General features: G+C 45.8%; 1 protein-coding gene across 1 annotated transcript in view; it reads left to right on the top strand.

Moving 5' to 3' along the window:
* Positions 1-11,590: 11,590 nt before the first annotated feature.
* The window catches only part of LOC116946169 (uncharacterized), a 43,357-nt gene continuing 37,646 nt past the window's right edge, over positions 11,591-17,301 (top strand). The window contains exons 1-4 of the mRNA XM_032961100.2: positions 11,591-11,656; positions 11,993-12,056; positions 14,869-14,929; positions 15,727-16,835. Of these exons, the coding sequence (XP_032816991.2) occupies positions 12,002-12,056; positions 14,869-14,929; positions 15,727-16,835 (1,225 nt within the window). The 5' untranslated portion in view covers positions 11,591-11,656; positions 11,993-12,001. The remainder of the gene's footprint in view (positions 11,657-11,992; positions 12,057-14,868; positions 14,930-15,726; positions 16,836-17,301) is intronic.

Here is a 17,301-nt window from a genome sequence, read left to right on the forward strand (position 1 = left end):
TTAAATCCTACAATGTACAGGGTGGTCCAGATGTGTTGTGACCCCCATTTAATTCTCTAAAGCTTCATATATTTAAAGTAAAGCTTTTTTTTAAAGAAATTAATATGCAAAGGATATATTTTTAGAGGTCACTTAATTGGGGGTCACAAGCCATATGGACCACCCTCTGTATTACTATCGTGTGATTTTTTTTTATTGGGATTGAAAATGCCCACAATTTATATTATAGTTAGTAAACAGTTTTCCCAGGATTTTTCTAAATTACAGGTTTGCGAATAACTTTGATTCTCCAAAGATCACAGTCACATTACGGATTTGTTTTCCCAAAATAAGGCAGCGACTTTGAGCTCGTGACGTCTTTGATGGTTGATATCCAGTAAGGAACTGGGCACATCCCCAGCCGTGGTCCCTAAAGACTGGGATCATAGTAATTAAAAAAACACTCTGTGTTAATTACCAATGGGGCTCAGGGAGAAAGGCTGCATGCCATAGAAATTAAGCACGTGTAATATCAGTTGATGAGAATTATAGCACTGATCAAATATGAATGTGTATTCATTACAGTGTAATCCCTGATTTAGTTGAATTATTCTTGTCATTAAAAGTATATGAATAAATCTGGTACTGTAATGTAAGCGCTTTAGAAAATGTATATAGTCAAACCTCAGCGAACCGGACTAACAGTGAAGGGCCCGAGTCCGGCTATCTGAAAGTCCGGCGAACTACTACAACGTGACTTTACCGAAAGAACCAAAGAGTATGGATTCCCGCAGTCACGAAAGCTTCAAATCAAGAACGAAAATCAATTTCAATAAAATATAAACATTGCTATAAATCATGAAAATAAATATAATATGTAACACTGTGAATCTTTAAGAACATATAAAAAATAATAAAATTGTTTGTGATACACTGTGTAAGGGCGTTATTAAAAATCCCACGTGAGGAACCCAGTGGTCATGGCTTTTTCTCCTCCCTCTTCCATTCCTTCTGGAACCTCTTGGAAGATTCCTTCCAAAACCCACCTCCACAATTTTGTCCCTTGCTCAATCCCCTGCCTCTGACCGACTGCTACTTCTTTATTCCTGCCTCTCTCACATTCAAACCCCTTGGCCAATCCCCTGATTCCTTTTCAAAGCAGCTATTATTGTGCAGCCTTTATTTTATTCAAGACATCCTTATCCTTACATCATCTCCCCCTTCCTTGAAAATGAACCGTCATCGGCTAGCTAATCTTATATATAAAAGACCTAAAGCAATCCTGAAGAGAAAAAGAGGGCACAGAGCATGTCTGTGCTTTCCGATGGAAAAACCTGAAAGGAAAAGGAGAGAACACAGAACACAGCTTTCCGACACAGCACGACATTCAGCACAACATTTTAGAGGAGCTCGCAAGAACAAAGGCGTGGTTCCTGCAAACCCAGAACCCTACCAAGGCTCATGTAATTTGGCGGTTTTGCCAACTGGCACCTGCGAAGAGTGCAGCCATGCCAGATCGCTGGCCTTGCGATGCATGATCGGAATGGCCTTCGCTCAAATCCATTCATTTATGGCCTGTGCCGCAGTGGAGGTCACCTTAGCAGCTTCCCGTGGCTCTTGCGACGAAGTAAATGTGTGCCCAAATTATGCTGGCCAAACGGCAGCACGAGCAGGTGCTTTGGCCAGTTGATTCTCAATTGGAGGTGCTGGCTCCGGGCCAGAATGGGAAAAATCCTGTGGCGGCCGTGTGGAACCAGCCGATACGCTGTGAGAACGGCAGCGATGTGCAGATCCAAATCGGTTTGTTTGTCATTGACCACCAGACATATGGCCAAAATAGTCTGATTCAATCATTTAACCATTCCATCCATGTGTGGGTTGTAAGGTGAAGCGCACAACGTCTTGCTGCCAAAAATGTTTGGTCAGTAAGTGTTCAGGAGGATCCTTATCTACCACGTACTCATTTACAAAGACCCTGGAGATCTATTTCGGTATTTGGTCTGGAAGGGGCCACGCTGTAGGCCAACGGGTCAAGAATTCATCCCTGACCAGCAGAAAAATAATTCCCCAAGAGGCCGAAGCAAAGTGGCCCAGGACATCCACTATCTAATTTATTAGGAAGCCACTGGAGCTATGCACTTTTAAATCTAGATTTTAAAATAATCTTTAGAACTGCTTTTTGTGTTTCGTTTGTTGTCCTTCCACTGCACCTCCAATTCGAATGGTTGGTTACATATGGTGCGCATGAAGTTCAACATACATATGTGCAATCTTGACTTAAAGCTTCCGTGACTGCAGGAATTTATATTCTTTGGGTCTTTCGGTAAAGTTACATAGATAGGTACAAATTAATAAAAATCATAAATATAAAATAAACAAAAACTATGACGTTTCGATCAAAACACAAGCGATCGTCATCAGGAGGAAAGAGGGTGAAAGCTGCTAAATGCAGATTGTTTTATAGCTTTAAAATGAGTGTAGTCTGAGGGTCATAAACAAAGTGGGCGGGGCTAGTGATGTTAATGTGAGAAATTAGCATGTTAATGTAAGACCGGAGAGCGGCATCCGCAACGAGTGCTTGGGTGGCTATGTTAATGTGAGAGATTAGCATGTTAATGTAAGATCGCAGAGCCACCGCGACGTCGAGGTCGGTGTCCGGAGGTGGCCACGTTGGCGCGAAAAATTCAACCTGTTAATGTGAAATCGGAGAGCCGAAGCCAACGGGGAAAAAAATAATAAAAATTAACATCGCATCGGAAGGTGGCAGGATGGGAACATCACAGCCAGTTATGACTTAAACTGGTTGATGACATCTTTCCAATGATTGTGTAGTTTGTACCCATCCTCTCGGTTCAAATTGTGTCTGTGTCTGTATATATGGATGGCTTCATGAATGAATCTTTGTTGATAGCCAGTGGGCTTACAAAGTACCTTCGTCTTAGAGAAAGCTATTTCACGTGAGCCAACTGCATTAAAACAATCAGCTACGGCCGACGTGTTGGTCCTACCATGTTTCAAATCTGCCTTATGCTCACGAACACCTGAGACATGTCGCTTAGTTTCCCCAATGTAACTACTGCTACAGACACAGCTTAGTTTGTAGATGCCAGGGTATTGCATATCAGGGATCCTATCCTTTACAGCTGGGATCAGATCGCGAATTTGATGTACTGTGTTAAAACGAGCCTGGATCTTGTGTTTGCTCAAGATTTTGGAAATATTTTTGATGACCCCTGCTATGTATGGCAAGGTGATGGTTTTGATTGGGTCCTCAATGGTTCTTTCCCAACGGTTGGGGTGGTAGCTTTACGGATTGTGTGGTCCGAATATGCATTCATCTTGAGAGCTTGGTGCACGTGTTTCAGTTCACTGGCTAGGTGATGATGGTCAGAGATGCATCGAGCTCTATGGTGTCGAGTTTTGATGAGGGAATTATTCTGGGATGGATGGTGGTGAGAGTCAGATTTTAGGTAGGCATCCATATGAGTTGCTTTCCTGTAGATAGAGTGTCCCATTGATTAGAACATCCAAAAATGGTAGCTTGCCATCTTTGTCCACCTCCATGTTGAATTTGATGGCTGGGTGTATGGAATTAATGTGGTTGAAGAGTTGGTTCAGAGCTGGTCGGCCATGTGGCCAGATGACGAACGTGTCTGAACCAATGCCTCAACCACATTCCATACACCCAGTCATCAAATTCACCATGGAGGTGGAAAAGGATGACCATTGGTGGACATCTGCTGACATGCCTGACCAATAATAACGACTTTTCAGGATGGCACTGATTTTCCGGTCACCGAAGAGTCGGTATAAGTGGATGTTCTATACAAGCTTTTTACGCAATGAAGTTGGGATGAGCATGCAGCGATTCTGTGACACCGCATTCCAATGCTTAAGGCCCTCCTAGGAAAAATAAAATGCTAAATCAGGGGTGATGATCAAGACGTGGCTCTCTTCGAATTGAAGAAATCTCTCATGGGTTTGAAGAATGCCTCCCTTACCGTGGCCTCCTTTACCAAACCGGAATCAGTGCATGGCGTGACTAGAATCGGTGCATGGAGCTGGATGGCGGGTTGTCTGTTTCCGCCATCTCCTTATAAGCAGCCTGCAGGATGAACCTCTCTTCTCCCGGTATGGCCGAAAACATAGCCAGACCATTGTCATTGAGAGCAATTGGTAGCGCCTTGAAAGCCTCCCTTTCTGACCACTCTAAAGGCTCTGTATGTTGCCTCTAACCGGCGTACACATGCCTCTAGTTCTCCATCAGCAGCTACCAACTTTTTAGATGAATGAGTCAACAAGGCTGTCTGGATAATCTTGTCTCCAGCTGCTCCAGGGTGGTAAAAGCCGGGGACAGCAAAGACATCATGTCTATCGGTGATGGCACCGATCCATTGGCGGAACATAGCGGGAGTGGTTGGAACCATTCCTCACTCCATCCTGGGGGATTTCTGCTTTCCTCTGCCATCCGTTGCAGAAGGCAAGTGACCGCCTCTACTATCATGTCCACCCTTATTCTAGCAGAGGTCGGCCATCCCAGGCGGCCCCTGATGCAGGCCCCAGGGTCATTAGAGCTGGTTCTAGAGCTGGCTCTAATGACTCCCAAGGCTGCGGGGCAGTCATAGGCATTGGCCTGGGGAGGAAGCCAAGGAGAAGGGGAGTCTTGATTTCAAGCTTTCCTGACTGCAGGAATCCATACACTTTCGTTCTTTCAGTAAAGGCACGTAGGTAGAAATAAAATTAAACAAATCACGACGTTTCAATCGCAACACTAGCAATCTTCATCAGGTGGAACAACCACAGCAATAAAATGCTGAAGTAGGCGAGAGAGCTGCCGTGGCAAGAGGTTATAGAGGTAAGAGAGGGGAGAGGCAAGGGGGGAGAGAGAGGGGAGGGGGGTGCGGGGTAGGGGAAGCTGCGTGAGCGCTAAGGGAAGAGGATGTGAGGCTGGGGGAGGGAAGTGGGCGGGGAAAAGTGGGAAGCTGAGTTTGGAACACGGTGGGGGGGGGGGGGGGAACTAAAATAAAAATGTACTAGTAAACGGCAGGTACGATGGGAACAACCACAACCAGTTAAGGCTTTACCTGGTTAATAACATCCTTCCAATGGAGTTGACTCGTCCAGCACCTCCATCTTCTCTCTCTCCTCCTCAACCTCCCAGACTTCCTTGGCCTCTCTTAGGTGGGGGTTTCATCGAGTAGGACAAGACATCATCCCAACGTTGCTACCAGATGACAGGGAGTCAAAATGAGGCAATGTTCAGGTAAGGGGTTTATTCAAAATCCCTCACTAGAATACACACGCATTCAGGAGCAGTCTCTCCATAAGCCTTGTGCTGATGTCACTCCTGCATTTTATCCTCTCCCATTCCTTTTGGAATATCCTGGAACCTTCAGCCTTAATTAAGTTATTCAAGGCATCCTTATGTGCCCCTTACACTTGTATTTTGTATGTTAGACTAGGATGTGATTGCCCTGTGCTACACATGGCAAAGAGCGGCATTAGCGGGGTTTTAATGTACCATGCTGGTAAGTTGGTAAGAGGTCAGGGTAAGCTGGGAGACTATTTTAAGCAGCCTGGAGATAATGGAGGAGTCTTGTAGAAAATTCCATGAAGGTGGCCAATTGAGTTTCCTTTATGCATCAATAACACAATATATTGAGTATGATATGAATGGGGGAGAGCCAATCAAGTGGTAGTGGGGCTGGTTCATGAACAGGACATAGCCGGTTCCTGTCAGGCTTTTAACCTACGTGTTAAGAGTGCTCAGGACATTAATGTGGGTTGTTTCCTGCATTTAACGGTCCTCAGGGAAAGTTGGACATGCCTTGGTGAGTTGTCTTATCTCTCGCTTACCCAATTGTGGTTCCCACCTGACAAGCAATGGGCAACTGTGCTCTCCTCTTGCACAGGGGCTTCTCAACCTTGAGTGAGACTCAAGTGTTTAGTGCATTTTTAGTCCGTAGGTACCCCTAGTCTATTGTTTTAATTCGTTAAGCAAGTACCCATTGTCACAGGAAGTTATTAAATAGTTATTTTGTTGAAGGCAATAATGCCCCTGTTCGTGCTACATTACCCAAGTTCCAGCAGTGTTGTACAGTACATACTCACATTAGATCGGTGGCAGTGCTGGTTTCACTACCAACCCGTTAACATTTTACGAAAAAATGCACTTTATTCACCAGCTGTAGTATTAACAGTTTGCGAGTTTCATAATCGTGGTTTTGGGTATTTGCAAAACATTTATTGTAGTGCTATTTGAAATTTGCGAGGTATTTTTCACATTTATGGCTGTAGTATGCTACTACCGACCTCACTGCCGTACGGCCCGGCACAGAACTGACCCAGTCTGTGTTGTACCAACGGCATCGACTGAGACAGCCAACTTCTGTCCGGCCGCACAATGATCGAATGAAGGCGGCAGTGATGAAGGCGGTGATGACGACAGTGACGACGAGATGAGTCCACTCCCAGAACCCGCAGCCCAGAGCTCTCGCTCTTCGCTGCTTATATTCCTCTCGACGTGGCTTGGCTCCGCCCTAGCCGCGCCTCCCTTCTCAAACCCACCAGAGGGTTCCAGGGGCCTCCCTATGAGGTCTACCGTGACCCTTGCCCCAGTTCCTCCGCCCTGCCGGCACACCCGTGTATATGCTCAACGGCGTGTGCGCAAAGTGTCCACCTGCAGTTGCAGCTGCTGTACAGCAGTCAGCGCTGTGTCACTACACATGTATAAACACGGCTAGCTGGACTGATGTGATTTGTTTGAACAAAAATTTAGATTTTTTAATTTGGATATTAAGTCTAAAAAGTGTAAAAAAATCCCTTGAAAATAAACCCATACCGCTGGGTATGGGTAGAGACAATCGACGCCCACCACGACCAAAGGACTCCCGGAGCAGACCAGCGACGACTGCCGGGCAGGTGGCTATGGGACCAAGACTGCAGGCATGTTGAGTTATTCAACGTGCGGTTGGCGACGACAGCCAAGTCCCGAGACCCTAGCCACATGGAATCTCTTAAGAGCGCTACTGAATGTGTAAACTCTGTGACCAAAACGGCATCCGTGTTGAGTTGTTCAACGTGTGGTTGGAGGCGCTAGCCAAGTCCCGAGAATCTAGCGACGTGGAGTCCAGAGACCGCTTTTTGTGTGGATACATCAAGAGCGCAGTTGTAAATGCAAATCAAGACACTACTATACTCTTTGGTTCTTTCGGTACAGTCACGTAGGTAGAAATAAAATAAAATAAATCACGACGTTTCTAATGCAACACAAGCGCCCGTCTTCAGGTGAAAATCGCGACAGCTGCGATGTCTGCTGTGAGCCTTGAGGCAGCAGACATCGTGCTGCTCGCAGCAGACATTGCAGCTGTCGCGATTTTCACCTGAAGACGGGCGCTTGTGTGGCGTTCGAAATGTCGTTATTTATTTTATTTTTACCTATGTGACTTTACCAAAACAACCAAAGAGTATGGATTCCTGCAGTCACGAAAGCTTCAAATCAAGAACAAGACACTACTGTTTGGTCCTGTGAATCCTTGAGGCTGCACACGACCTTGATCGCAGATCCGTGTTCCCTGGATTTATGCTGCCACATCCTATCACCCAAGAGCGGGGTCTGCGTGAGGATTGGTATGAATGGCCATCGTGTTTTCTGTATAGGTTTTATTACCATGGTGCTCTGTTATTGTCAACACACGGGGATGCTGTGTAGATGTGTTCTTCAAGTTTCGAGAAGTTTTGAGGAGTCGGTAGTACTCGGTGTTTTGTGATTTGTCGACGCGCCGGGGCAATATGCAATAGTTTTTAAAAGTCTATTGTACTCGGTGTTGTGTAATTGTTGACCCGTGGGGGCGTGATGTAGATGTGTGAAGTTATTATCTGTCACTGTTTGATTCGCATCCTTGGACAAAGTGTCTCAAGGCATAGTTAAAAATTCTAAATCTCGTTAAGACTGTGTATTCCTGATGGAGTTATTGTTCACTTTTATGATGCCGTTAAAACACTTTTAAAAGTCTGCATTGGTACCCTCTACTATTGCATTGTAAAGGGCCCTGGATGTATTGTAAAGCATCCTGGAAAGGGCACTATATAAATCCTAAACAGAATAGAATTGAGGGAATTGCATGGGAAAGAAAATAGATCCGAACTCCTCTTCCATATTAATAAAAAAGAGCAACCCTCGCTTTGCTGTACTATAGTACTCACTTTTCACACAAACTAAAGCCACTTGCTTTGGCTTTATAAATGTGTATTTATTAGATGTGTTTATGCTCACCACTATGGTATACACTAACCACATCACCCAAACTGTCTAAACTCATCAGGCCTCAGGAGCTGAACAGGTTTAGATCTGGATAGTATTTCAATCAATGACCATCATGTACGTATGTAGAGGCTCTGCGGTGTGGGGGCTCTAATTTAGCAGTGAATTGGTAAAAAGGGATGGACAATTAAACGTCTATTAACATCTTACATCCAATATGACAAATCTTATCGAGATTTTAATAAGTCACAATTCACTAATATTCAGAAATGCATGTTTTCATGTTTATAGGTGTTGCGCAATCTTTTAAAAACTGTATGGGGGGGGGGGGCAGAGGGAAATAAATACATGCAAATTTAACTCGGGATGATTATCACGACCACGGAGATTAATTTGCTGATGGTAAAAAAAAGATAACGCGTGAAAATATCGCATCATGTGAGCACCCAAATGTACACAGCTGTCTTTGTGAATTACCAAAGCAGCTGCAACCAGATTGAACCGGTTTTCTGCTCTTGCTTCCTGTTATTTTCCATGGCAGCAGGCAGTACTCTCTACCAGGGAAGGCGTTTCGAGTGTCAGCGGTCCGCTGCGTGGCTATTATACTGCGCACACGATGGAACAAAAAAATAGCACCCAGTCCTTTTTTTTTGCATTCACGTTATATGTACGTAAAAAAAGTGCTAATTTAGTTGTATGGCGTATTGCTGGTGTAAAAAAGCCTCAGTACAGCTCGTGAAATGTACTGCATAAGCGTCATTTATTCGGTTACGACGTACTGGATAATTGTCGAAAAAAAATTACAGCTGATCACGAAACTTTTCAGCAACTAAATATACATATTAACTTAAATAATAAAGGCATTGTTTACCCAGGCAAGATCAAAGCACAGAGTACAGATTGACCCAATTACACCCATGCATAAAACCATCTGCAGAACAGCCTTACATTATTTACCAAGGCTTGTTGCACTTAGCAGCCGAAGTGAATTCGTTCTTTAAGTGAAATGGCAAAGGGAAAACTAAAGTATGTTATGTAAATCTGCTTGTGGGAGCCTCCGGGTAGGGCATGAGGTGTGACTGTGTCGTGACATGGCCGCTCTGTTCTGTATAAACCAAATATTTGGATCGTTTATCTGTTGCTGGCTGTCGCGTGGAGGAGACTGCAATAGCCTTGCGCTATATTTAAATGTCCTTGTCACCGATTGCAGTGAGTCTAGTTACCGAGTAACATGGTTGGCGTTAGCGATGAGTCAGTTTTCCTCTCTTACAGCATTAAAAAAAGAAACAGCAGGGGCCATTTTGACTCGGAAGGAAAATAAAACTTAGTGACCGATAATGAATGCGACTCGATCCTTGTAAAGGCAGCTTAAGAGAGGAGATAAAAAAAACTCCCCACCCATAACGTTAATTAATTAACTACTCCACACACTAGCGGAAGTGTTCGCTTCTAGTGAGTTGGCTATACCGATCTATGTTGCCTCTCGCAGTAAGTGCTGCCAAAGGGCTCGTCTCTCTCGCTAGTCACGTGCCAAGTCAGCAGCAGCAGCATCACGTGGGCGTTACCCTGGGCAACGCAGCGGGGGAGGGGCAGCGGGCGGAGCGGGGGGGGGTGAAGCAGACACGAGGCCTCATTATTGTTGCGTGTGTACAACGGCTATTCATCTTAACCCAGGTCAATTATGTTAACATTAACCGCTGCCGATTTAATGTCACACTACAATAATAGCAAGCAAGTGTTGTTTGTCGGTTAAATATTATTTCAAACAACAAATATTTTTTTTTTCCGCCAACTGCCACGTGTTTCGGAATAACATTGACACCGTGAGTCGAGGCTTGGGGGAAGACGAGTTTAGTCCCCGGTCGCGTTGTTAATTACCGGTTCGATACCGATACCTCAAGCTCGCAGTATTCTCATTTTACAACACACACACATAAACCCTCGCAGTCGACAACTGGCCCAGGGCTGTGGGGGAGGGGCGGGGCTGTGCAGCTGCGCTTGTAGGGGCGGGCCCCCCCCCCGGTACTCTCTACCCGTGGACTCCGGACGCGGCTCGCGTCCCCCCCCGGCGTGCGATTAAGCCGACAGCTCGTAGCCGCTGCACCCTCTTGCAACTACATTTTTTTTAACCTCCACGTAATGAAGTGGGGCTTGTGCGGTGGTGCAGGGTGTGTGGGTGTCTCAATTTCTCCTGTAACGAAGCGAGATAGTTGTGGGTGTCATTTGGTCATTTGGTTCCGCCCATGGCTCTCCGTGCTCCTGGTTGCTGGTGAGCAGCGCGCACCCCGCCAGCCCCATCCCCCACTGCCGGGGCCGTCGTGGTCGGGACGGGCACAGTACTGGAGTGGTGCGGCGGTGGTGGTGGTGGGGACTGGCTCTCTCTCTCCGCCTGTCCCGTGGTCCGCCTGTCTCGGCCTCCACCGCCTGCCTCTTGGGGCGGGGTCGAGCGATCGCGCGGGGCAACAACCGCTCGCGGAGTGGTTGTTGGTGGTGGGTGGGGGGAGGCTTTGCTGGCTGCTGTTCCCACAACTCCCTCCTCCTCCTCTTCTTCCTCGCCTGCTCCTCCCTTACCCACGCTCTTCTCTTTGCTGTCCACATTCCTCCTGCTGTACCACCCCCTCCTCCTCCTCGCAGCCCGCCCCATAACTCCAAACAGTTACGCGCCTCCCCCCCCCTACCCCCACAGTCGCTTGCTGTCTCCACGATTCCACCTCTCACAATCTTCCGTCACCCAACCTCTCCATTCTCTCTCGCTCCTCCTACCCCCCACCCCCCACTCCGTGCCGTGTCTGCCGATGCTGTACGCACCCCCCACACCCCCTCTGCTGTCGCCAGCACGGTCCTTCCCCCGTCCGTCCGCCCGCCCGCCCGCCGGCGTCAATCCGACTGTAGCGGTGGGGCGGGGGGGAGCTCTACACCACCACCAACAACAACCACCACCACCTTGCCTCGGGGGCTGTAGCGACAACAGGCGGCGGCTTTTGTTGTTGGCGAGCGCACGCGGGTGGGTGGCGCTTCGGCGGACGCCGTGGGGGTGATGGTGTGTGGTGGTGATGGTGTTGGTGGTGATGGTGTGTGGTGATGTTGGTGATGGTGTGTGCCCAGGTTGTTACAATGTGGATTGTAGGTGTAGTTGTAGTGTTTGCGTGTGGGCGCGCTTCCAGGGTTTGTTGGTGATGTTTAAGTTGTTGCTCGGCTGTAATGCACAACTGGCTTTGTAGTTGAAAGGACACGTGCGTTTGCAGTTTAGTTGTGGAAGGTTGTATTGTGTAGGAGTTGCTGTGGAAGCTGTAGTTGGTTAGTAGGAGGGGGTGGGGTGTTAATGTAGTCGGGGTGTGCGGCGTGGTTAGTTGCGAGACTGGTGGTGGTGGTAATGGTGATGGCTTAACGGTGAGCGAATGCCTGCGAGCGAAGGTTCGTGGTTCCACTCTGCCCCCTCTCTCTCGACTCCGTTCTCCCCCTCTCGCATCTCTCCGTCGGTCTCCCTCCTCGGCGTCTTCACTCGCGCGCTCTCGCACGGGGTGGTGGTGGTGGTGAGTGGTGGTGTTGGTGGGTGGTGGTGTTGGTGTTGTTGGTGGTGGTGAGTGGTGGTAGTGTGTGTTGGTGTGTGTTGGTGTTGGGTGGTGACTACCGTCGGCATTGTCCACTCGCCGGCGCTGCCATGTAACAGTTGTGACCCGAGCCAACGTGGTGTTTTAAAGCTCGTCACGTTTGTTGTTGTTGCCTTTTGTTATTTTTTGGGGGGGGTAGGCGGCCGTGATGGACTGGGAAGAATTCTCGCCGAGGCACAAGCTTAAGGCGGCCATGGAAGAAGGTAAGTGCGATTGATGGAACTCACTCCCGTGTGTTGTGTGTTGGTGTGTGGTTGCGTGTTGGTGTGTGGTTGTGTGTTGGTGTGTGTGGCGTTGTGTGTTGTGGTTGTGTTGGTGTGTGTGGCGTTGTGTGTTGTGGTTGTGTTGGTGTGTGGCGTTGTTTGTTGTGGTTGTGTTGGTGTGTGTGTGGCGTTGTGTGTTGTGGTTGTGTTGGTGTGTGTGTGGTGTTGTGTGTTGTGGTTGTGTTGGTGTGTGTGTGGCGTTGTGTGTTGTGGTTGTGTTGGTGTGTGTGTGGCGTTGTGTGTTGTGGTTGTGTTGGTGTGTGGCGTTGTGTGTTGTGGTTGTGTTGGTGTGTGTGTGGCGTTGTGTGTTGTGGTTGTGTTGGTGTGTGGCGTTGTGTGTTGTGGTTGTGTTGGTGTGTGGCGTTGTGTTGTGGTTGTGTTGGTGTGTGGCGTTGTGTGTTGTGGTTGTGTTGGTGTGTGTGGCGTTGTGTGTTGGTGTGTGTGTGGCGTTGTGTGTTGGTGTGTGTGTGGCGTTGTGTGTTGGTGTGTGTGTGGCGTTGTGTGTTGTCTGTTGGTGTGTGTGTGGCGTTGTGGTTGTGTGTTGGTGTGTGGGGCGGTAGCGTTACGTTGTCGAGGCCACAATCGAAGCGCGTTAGCTGACGTCACCGTGGCCATTGTTCCCTCGACCGAATGTCGCGTCGAGCGTGCGACGTTAAATGAATGCAAGCGGCGCGTTCCGTCGCTTCGATGATGCGTGTGTTCGATACGTGTGTGTAATATGATGCGTGTGTGTTCGATACGTGTGTGTAATATGATGCGTGTGTGTTAGACACGTGGTTAGATACGTGTGTGTAATATGATGCGTGTGTGTTAGACACGTGGTTAGATACGTGTGTGTAATATGATGCGTGTGTGTTAGACACGTGGTTAGATACGTGTGTGTAATATGATGCGTGTGTGTTAGACACGTGGTTAGACACGTGTGTGTGTGTTAGATGATTCGCGTCGTCTTTACGATACCGACGTCAATACGCCAGTGGGCTTGCGCTGCAGTCCGTCCGTTAAGGATTGCCCAGTTTGTCCGCTTTGAAAGTTTAAACGATGTCGTGTGTTACATGTACAGTACTGCGCAATGGGTATATATAGACACACGTAGCTGTGTGTACTCTATGCGACGTTGGGTTATGTTTAAGTTGTGTTAAACATTTAATCGTGTGCCAGGGTAAAGGCGCAGCCCCGCAGATTAGATTCACTCGCCACTGCTGGCGGAAGGGCCTCCTCCACTCGAGGGAGTTCCAACGGAACCCTCCTGGAGAGTGAAGTATTTGGCCTACTCCTCCACGATGATCAAAAGTCTTGGGAAGCGATCACAACTACCTACAACTACGCGCGAACTTTATGGTGGACAGGCAGAGAGGGCTTCACCCAACTGGTTCATCGAGGCAGCTGCAGCGTCAGTAGATCGAATTGGACTCGCGATTCAACGGTGTTTAATCATTACACCACGGCAGCATCCGATTGCGTGTTAACAGCGTGAGCTTGTATGAGAAAGTGCAGTATATGTATATTAAGAGTATGTATTGTTTATAATTATTTATATGGCGTGTCGTATATGTGAACAATTTGGGCCGCAAGGTGCAATGTTATGGTCCGTGTATGGTGTTGGGTGTAACGCATTACGTTATGTTAAGTTTATGGTGTATTCTGTATTGTACACACAATGGCAAATAGCGGATAGTAGCGTACAGGATGTGTGGTGAGGAGCGTGTATGGTTAACCTGTGGCAGTCGATTAAGCTTACCACGGGTTCTGAAAAGCAACTACGATTGATAGAAAGTACATTATATGGTGTGCCATTGGCAGGTTTATGATGGTGGGGCAAAGTGTGGGTGACTTTACCTGAAGGAACCAAAGAAGATGAATCCTTGCAGTCACGAAAGCTTTAAATCTAAAAAAAAGTGTGGGCACTTTAATCTCTCAAGGACGTTTGGCCAGCGTAGAAGTTAGCCCAAGTTACCATCTCTAGGAAGCACTGTAGAGTCATCCTCCCAGCAGCAATAGCCTCAGCAAGCAATTGCAGGGCTGACACCTTTACCTATGTTACCTGTAGTCGAAATAAAATAAGGTAAAACAAACCGATTGAGACGAGAGACATCGAAAGCAACAATGGATCTTTATTTAATCGTGATTCGGAATCGTGAAAATTCAAATACTCGTTGACAGTCCATTGTGGACTGTATACAGTCGTGTGTATGATCAGATGTACAGCATTTGCTGTGTACAGTGTGTCTAGTATATTGCAGTGAGATACACCAATGTGTTGATAAAGATGTATTCTGACGCTCAAACACGTGCTAGTGCTATGCACTACTTAGGCAAATCACAATGTTTAGCAAAAGGTAACACACGCAACTATATTAACAATACGGTAAAAAAAACACGTGAGACTAACATGAATTAGTCAATGGCTTCACTGCCCTGAATCGTTGGAAGAGTGGAATTTGCTCGGTAGTTGAAGCGTGCATCGCATAGTAACATACACGTGTGTGTGGTGTGGTGTGTATGTAAGCCTCACACTCGCGACCACGTGACCCTATTGCGAAACTGATGAAGTCTTCAGTACTCTCCACCAGCGCCTGCGTGATTACTCCTCGATTGGGCAGTTGAAGACGGTTTTTTTTGTTTTCCTCATTCTCAGTTTTCCGTAGTTGATTTGTTCGATTGAGTGAAACATCTATAGTGTGTATGACACGCGTATATGTGTGAGCGAGTGTATGATTGTGTTATAATTCCCACCATTCTGTTTTAACAGGAGAGACGATGGTCATACGGCCATGTTTTGTGTTTTTGTCCCGGACACCGGAACCGCCGAGGTATAGTTGCTGCCATACCAGGAACACTGTATGACTGATTTTAAACTGTGTATTGTTTCAAAAGTTTACGTGAAGATATAATTTAAAATATAATTTATACAACATAGAGTTTTTCTCTCTCAATTCTGGCTGTCGCCTGATGAGGCTTGTTATTACTGGCGAAACGTCGTACTCGAATAGTAAATAAGGGTTTATTCCCTAACGCACCGGTGTGCTGAACTAGTAACTAATTGGCATGTTTTGTTTATGTGCCAAACCTTACTAATTGGCTGTTGGGTGGTAGCAGGTCTTAATGACACATTTCTACATAATATAAATTTTTTGGGTTTGATTGCGTGAATATAAATGTGTCAAACCTACCACCACCCGACACAGCCAATTGGTAAGGTTTGTCACGTAAACAAAACATGCCAATTCGTTACAAGTACAGCAATGACACATTATGGCAATTCCTTACTAGTACAGCAATGACACATTTATGTTTACACGCTCTAACCCAAAAAACCTGTTATGGATGATATTGGTCACGAAAGCCTACGTTTTTAACTGACACATTTATATTTACGCCATCTAACAAAAATAACTTGTGGATAATATTGGTCGCGAAAGCCTACGTGTTATAATTTATGCTGTTCAATTTGTATAGCCTCTTAAACCTACAATGGACACTACATTATATTCATGTTTTTCTGGATTTTGACTTAGTATCTGCTGTACATGCATGTATTTTGATGATTTTAAATGAGTTCCTGTATTTTATGCTAATTACCTTCTGTCCAATGTTGGGTCTCGTGCAGGTTGAATGATACGTCATGCACTGCAGATGAGTTGTCAAAAGCAGTTGTTAACAAGGCAAGAAAAACGTTGCCTATTGGCAACAGAAAACAACTTTCCATTCTTAAGAATGCCTTAGTTAACCACATAGCTTCCACCAAGGAAAGCATAGCAAACTATAATTGTAATGGAGATGTGAACAATGATCTTAATCATGTTGGTGAAAGTTTGGAAGATTTCTCTGAAGACTCTCCAAAAAGGGCTAGCTCTATAAATATGGATGCTGAAGACCACCAGGCAATGGATAATGTATGTTCTGAGGATAGGTCAGCCTTGGTACATTTGGAGCCAAATAGTTTAAAGATACAAATATTATCAGTATTGTCAAAAGTGGACCCTAAAGAAATGGTCACTGAAAATGATTCCAAAGTCATGGTGAATGGAAACATGAGTGAAGATTCACACACTGAGGATTTTAAGACCGACCATGCATATTGCATGCATAATGAGGAAAACGTTTCTCAGCCTAATTGTGCTGAGGAAGGATCCAGTGAAGACAGTGGTCTGTTAAAACATATTGCCACCGAACATGATTATCAGGATTTTGAATCCGAAAGCCATACTATGGAACTTCAGAACATGGATAATCAAGATGTAGGTCCAAATATCAACGCTGAATCATTGGATAGTCAAGTTGAAGCTCATGCAACTCCAGAAAATCCAAATACATTTACAGAGAATGATATTCCATCAATTGACAAAGTAGGTTGTGAAAAATTGAGCAAATCTTCAAAGCTAGATGAGCCAGATAAAGATCCAAACCTGAACGAAATGGAAACCGTTTGTCAAAAAAACTCTGAACTTATTCAAGCTGAAAATGTTGAAGAAGAAAATCATGAAATAGCAGAAGATGGCCCTAATACTGACCATGATCAGTTGGACAATGGTTCAGATGCAATATTGGACACAACTAGTGAAGAATTGAGGAATCCATGTAAACAAGATGGCAATGATGAGTGTGGTGTTAACCCTATGGAAGAAACACAAGCTGAGGAAACAGATAATTGTTCCAAAAGTAATGGTGAAACCATTGAAGAAGACAGAATACCAAACTTAACGCAGGAATACAGTGGTAAGTAATTTAATATCTTATTCTACATAATTTGCTAGAAAACATTGCATTAAACATTTTCAATATAAGTTATTCCCATTTGCAAGAAGGTCATGGCACATACTTGTAATCCAGTACTGTGGAGGTAACAGTTAATGGTTCACACAAAATGCTGTGAAACTACCTCCCATGGGGGTTGAGGTGCCATATGCTGGCTTGCTAGAAGGTGGTACAGCAAATGTGGATTCCGCCTGTTCCATCTGTACAGGATAGTGTAATAGGTTTTTACCATTTTAGCTGGCACAAAAACTGACGCCTTTATACAAGGGATCATGTTTTCAATAACCACAACACAAGCAGTCAAAAATGCAAACAAAAAAACAACTCTGATAATGATATGCACTGTCCTTGAATTTGATTGGTCCACACCCGAGATGGCTTTTCTTAGAGCCTAGTCTCCACTGGTGTTGGACCAGATGACGCCATA

This window comes from Petromyzon marinus, chromosome 26 (genome assembly GCF_048934315.1).
Source record: "Petromyzon marinus isolate PM22_M1 ecotype Great Lakes invasive population chromosome 26, UKy_Petmar_22M1.pri1.0, whole genome shotgun sequence".
Lineage (NCBI taxonomy): Eukaryota > Metazoa > Chordata > Hyperoartia > Petromyzontiformes > Petromyzontidae > Petromyzon > Petromyzon marinus.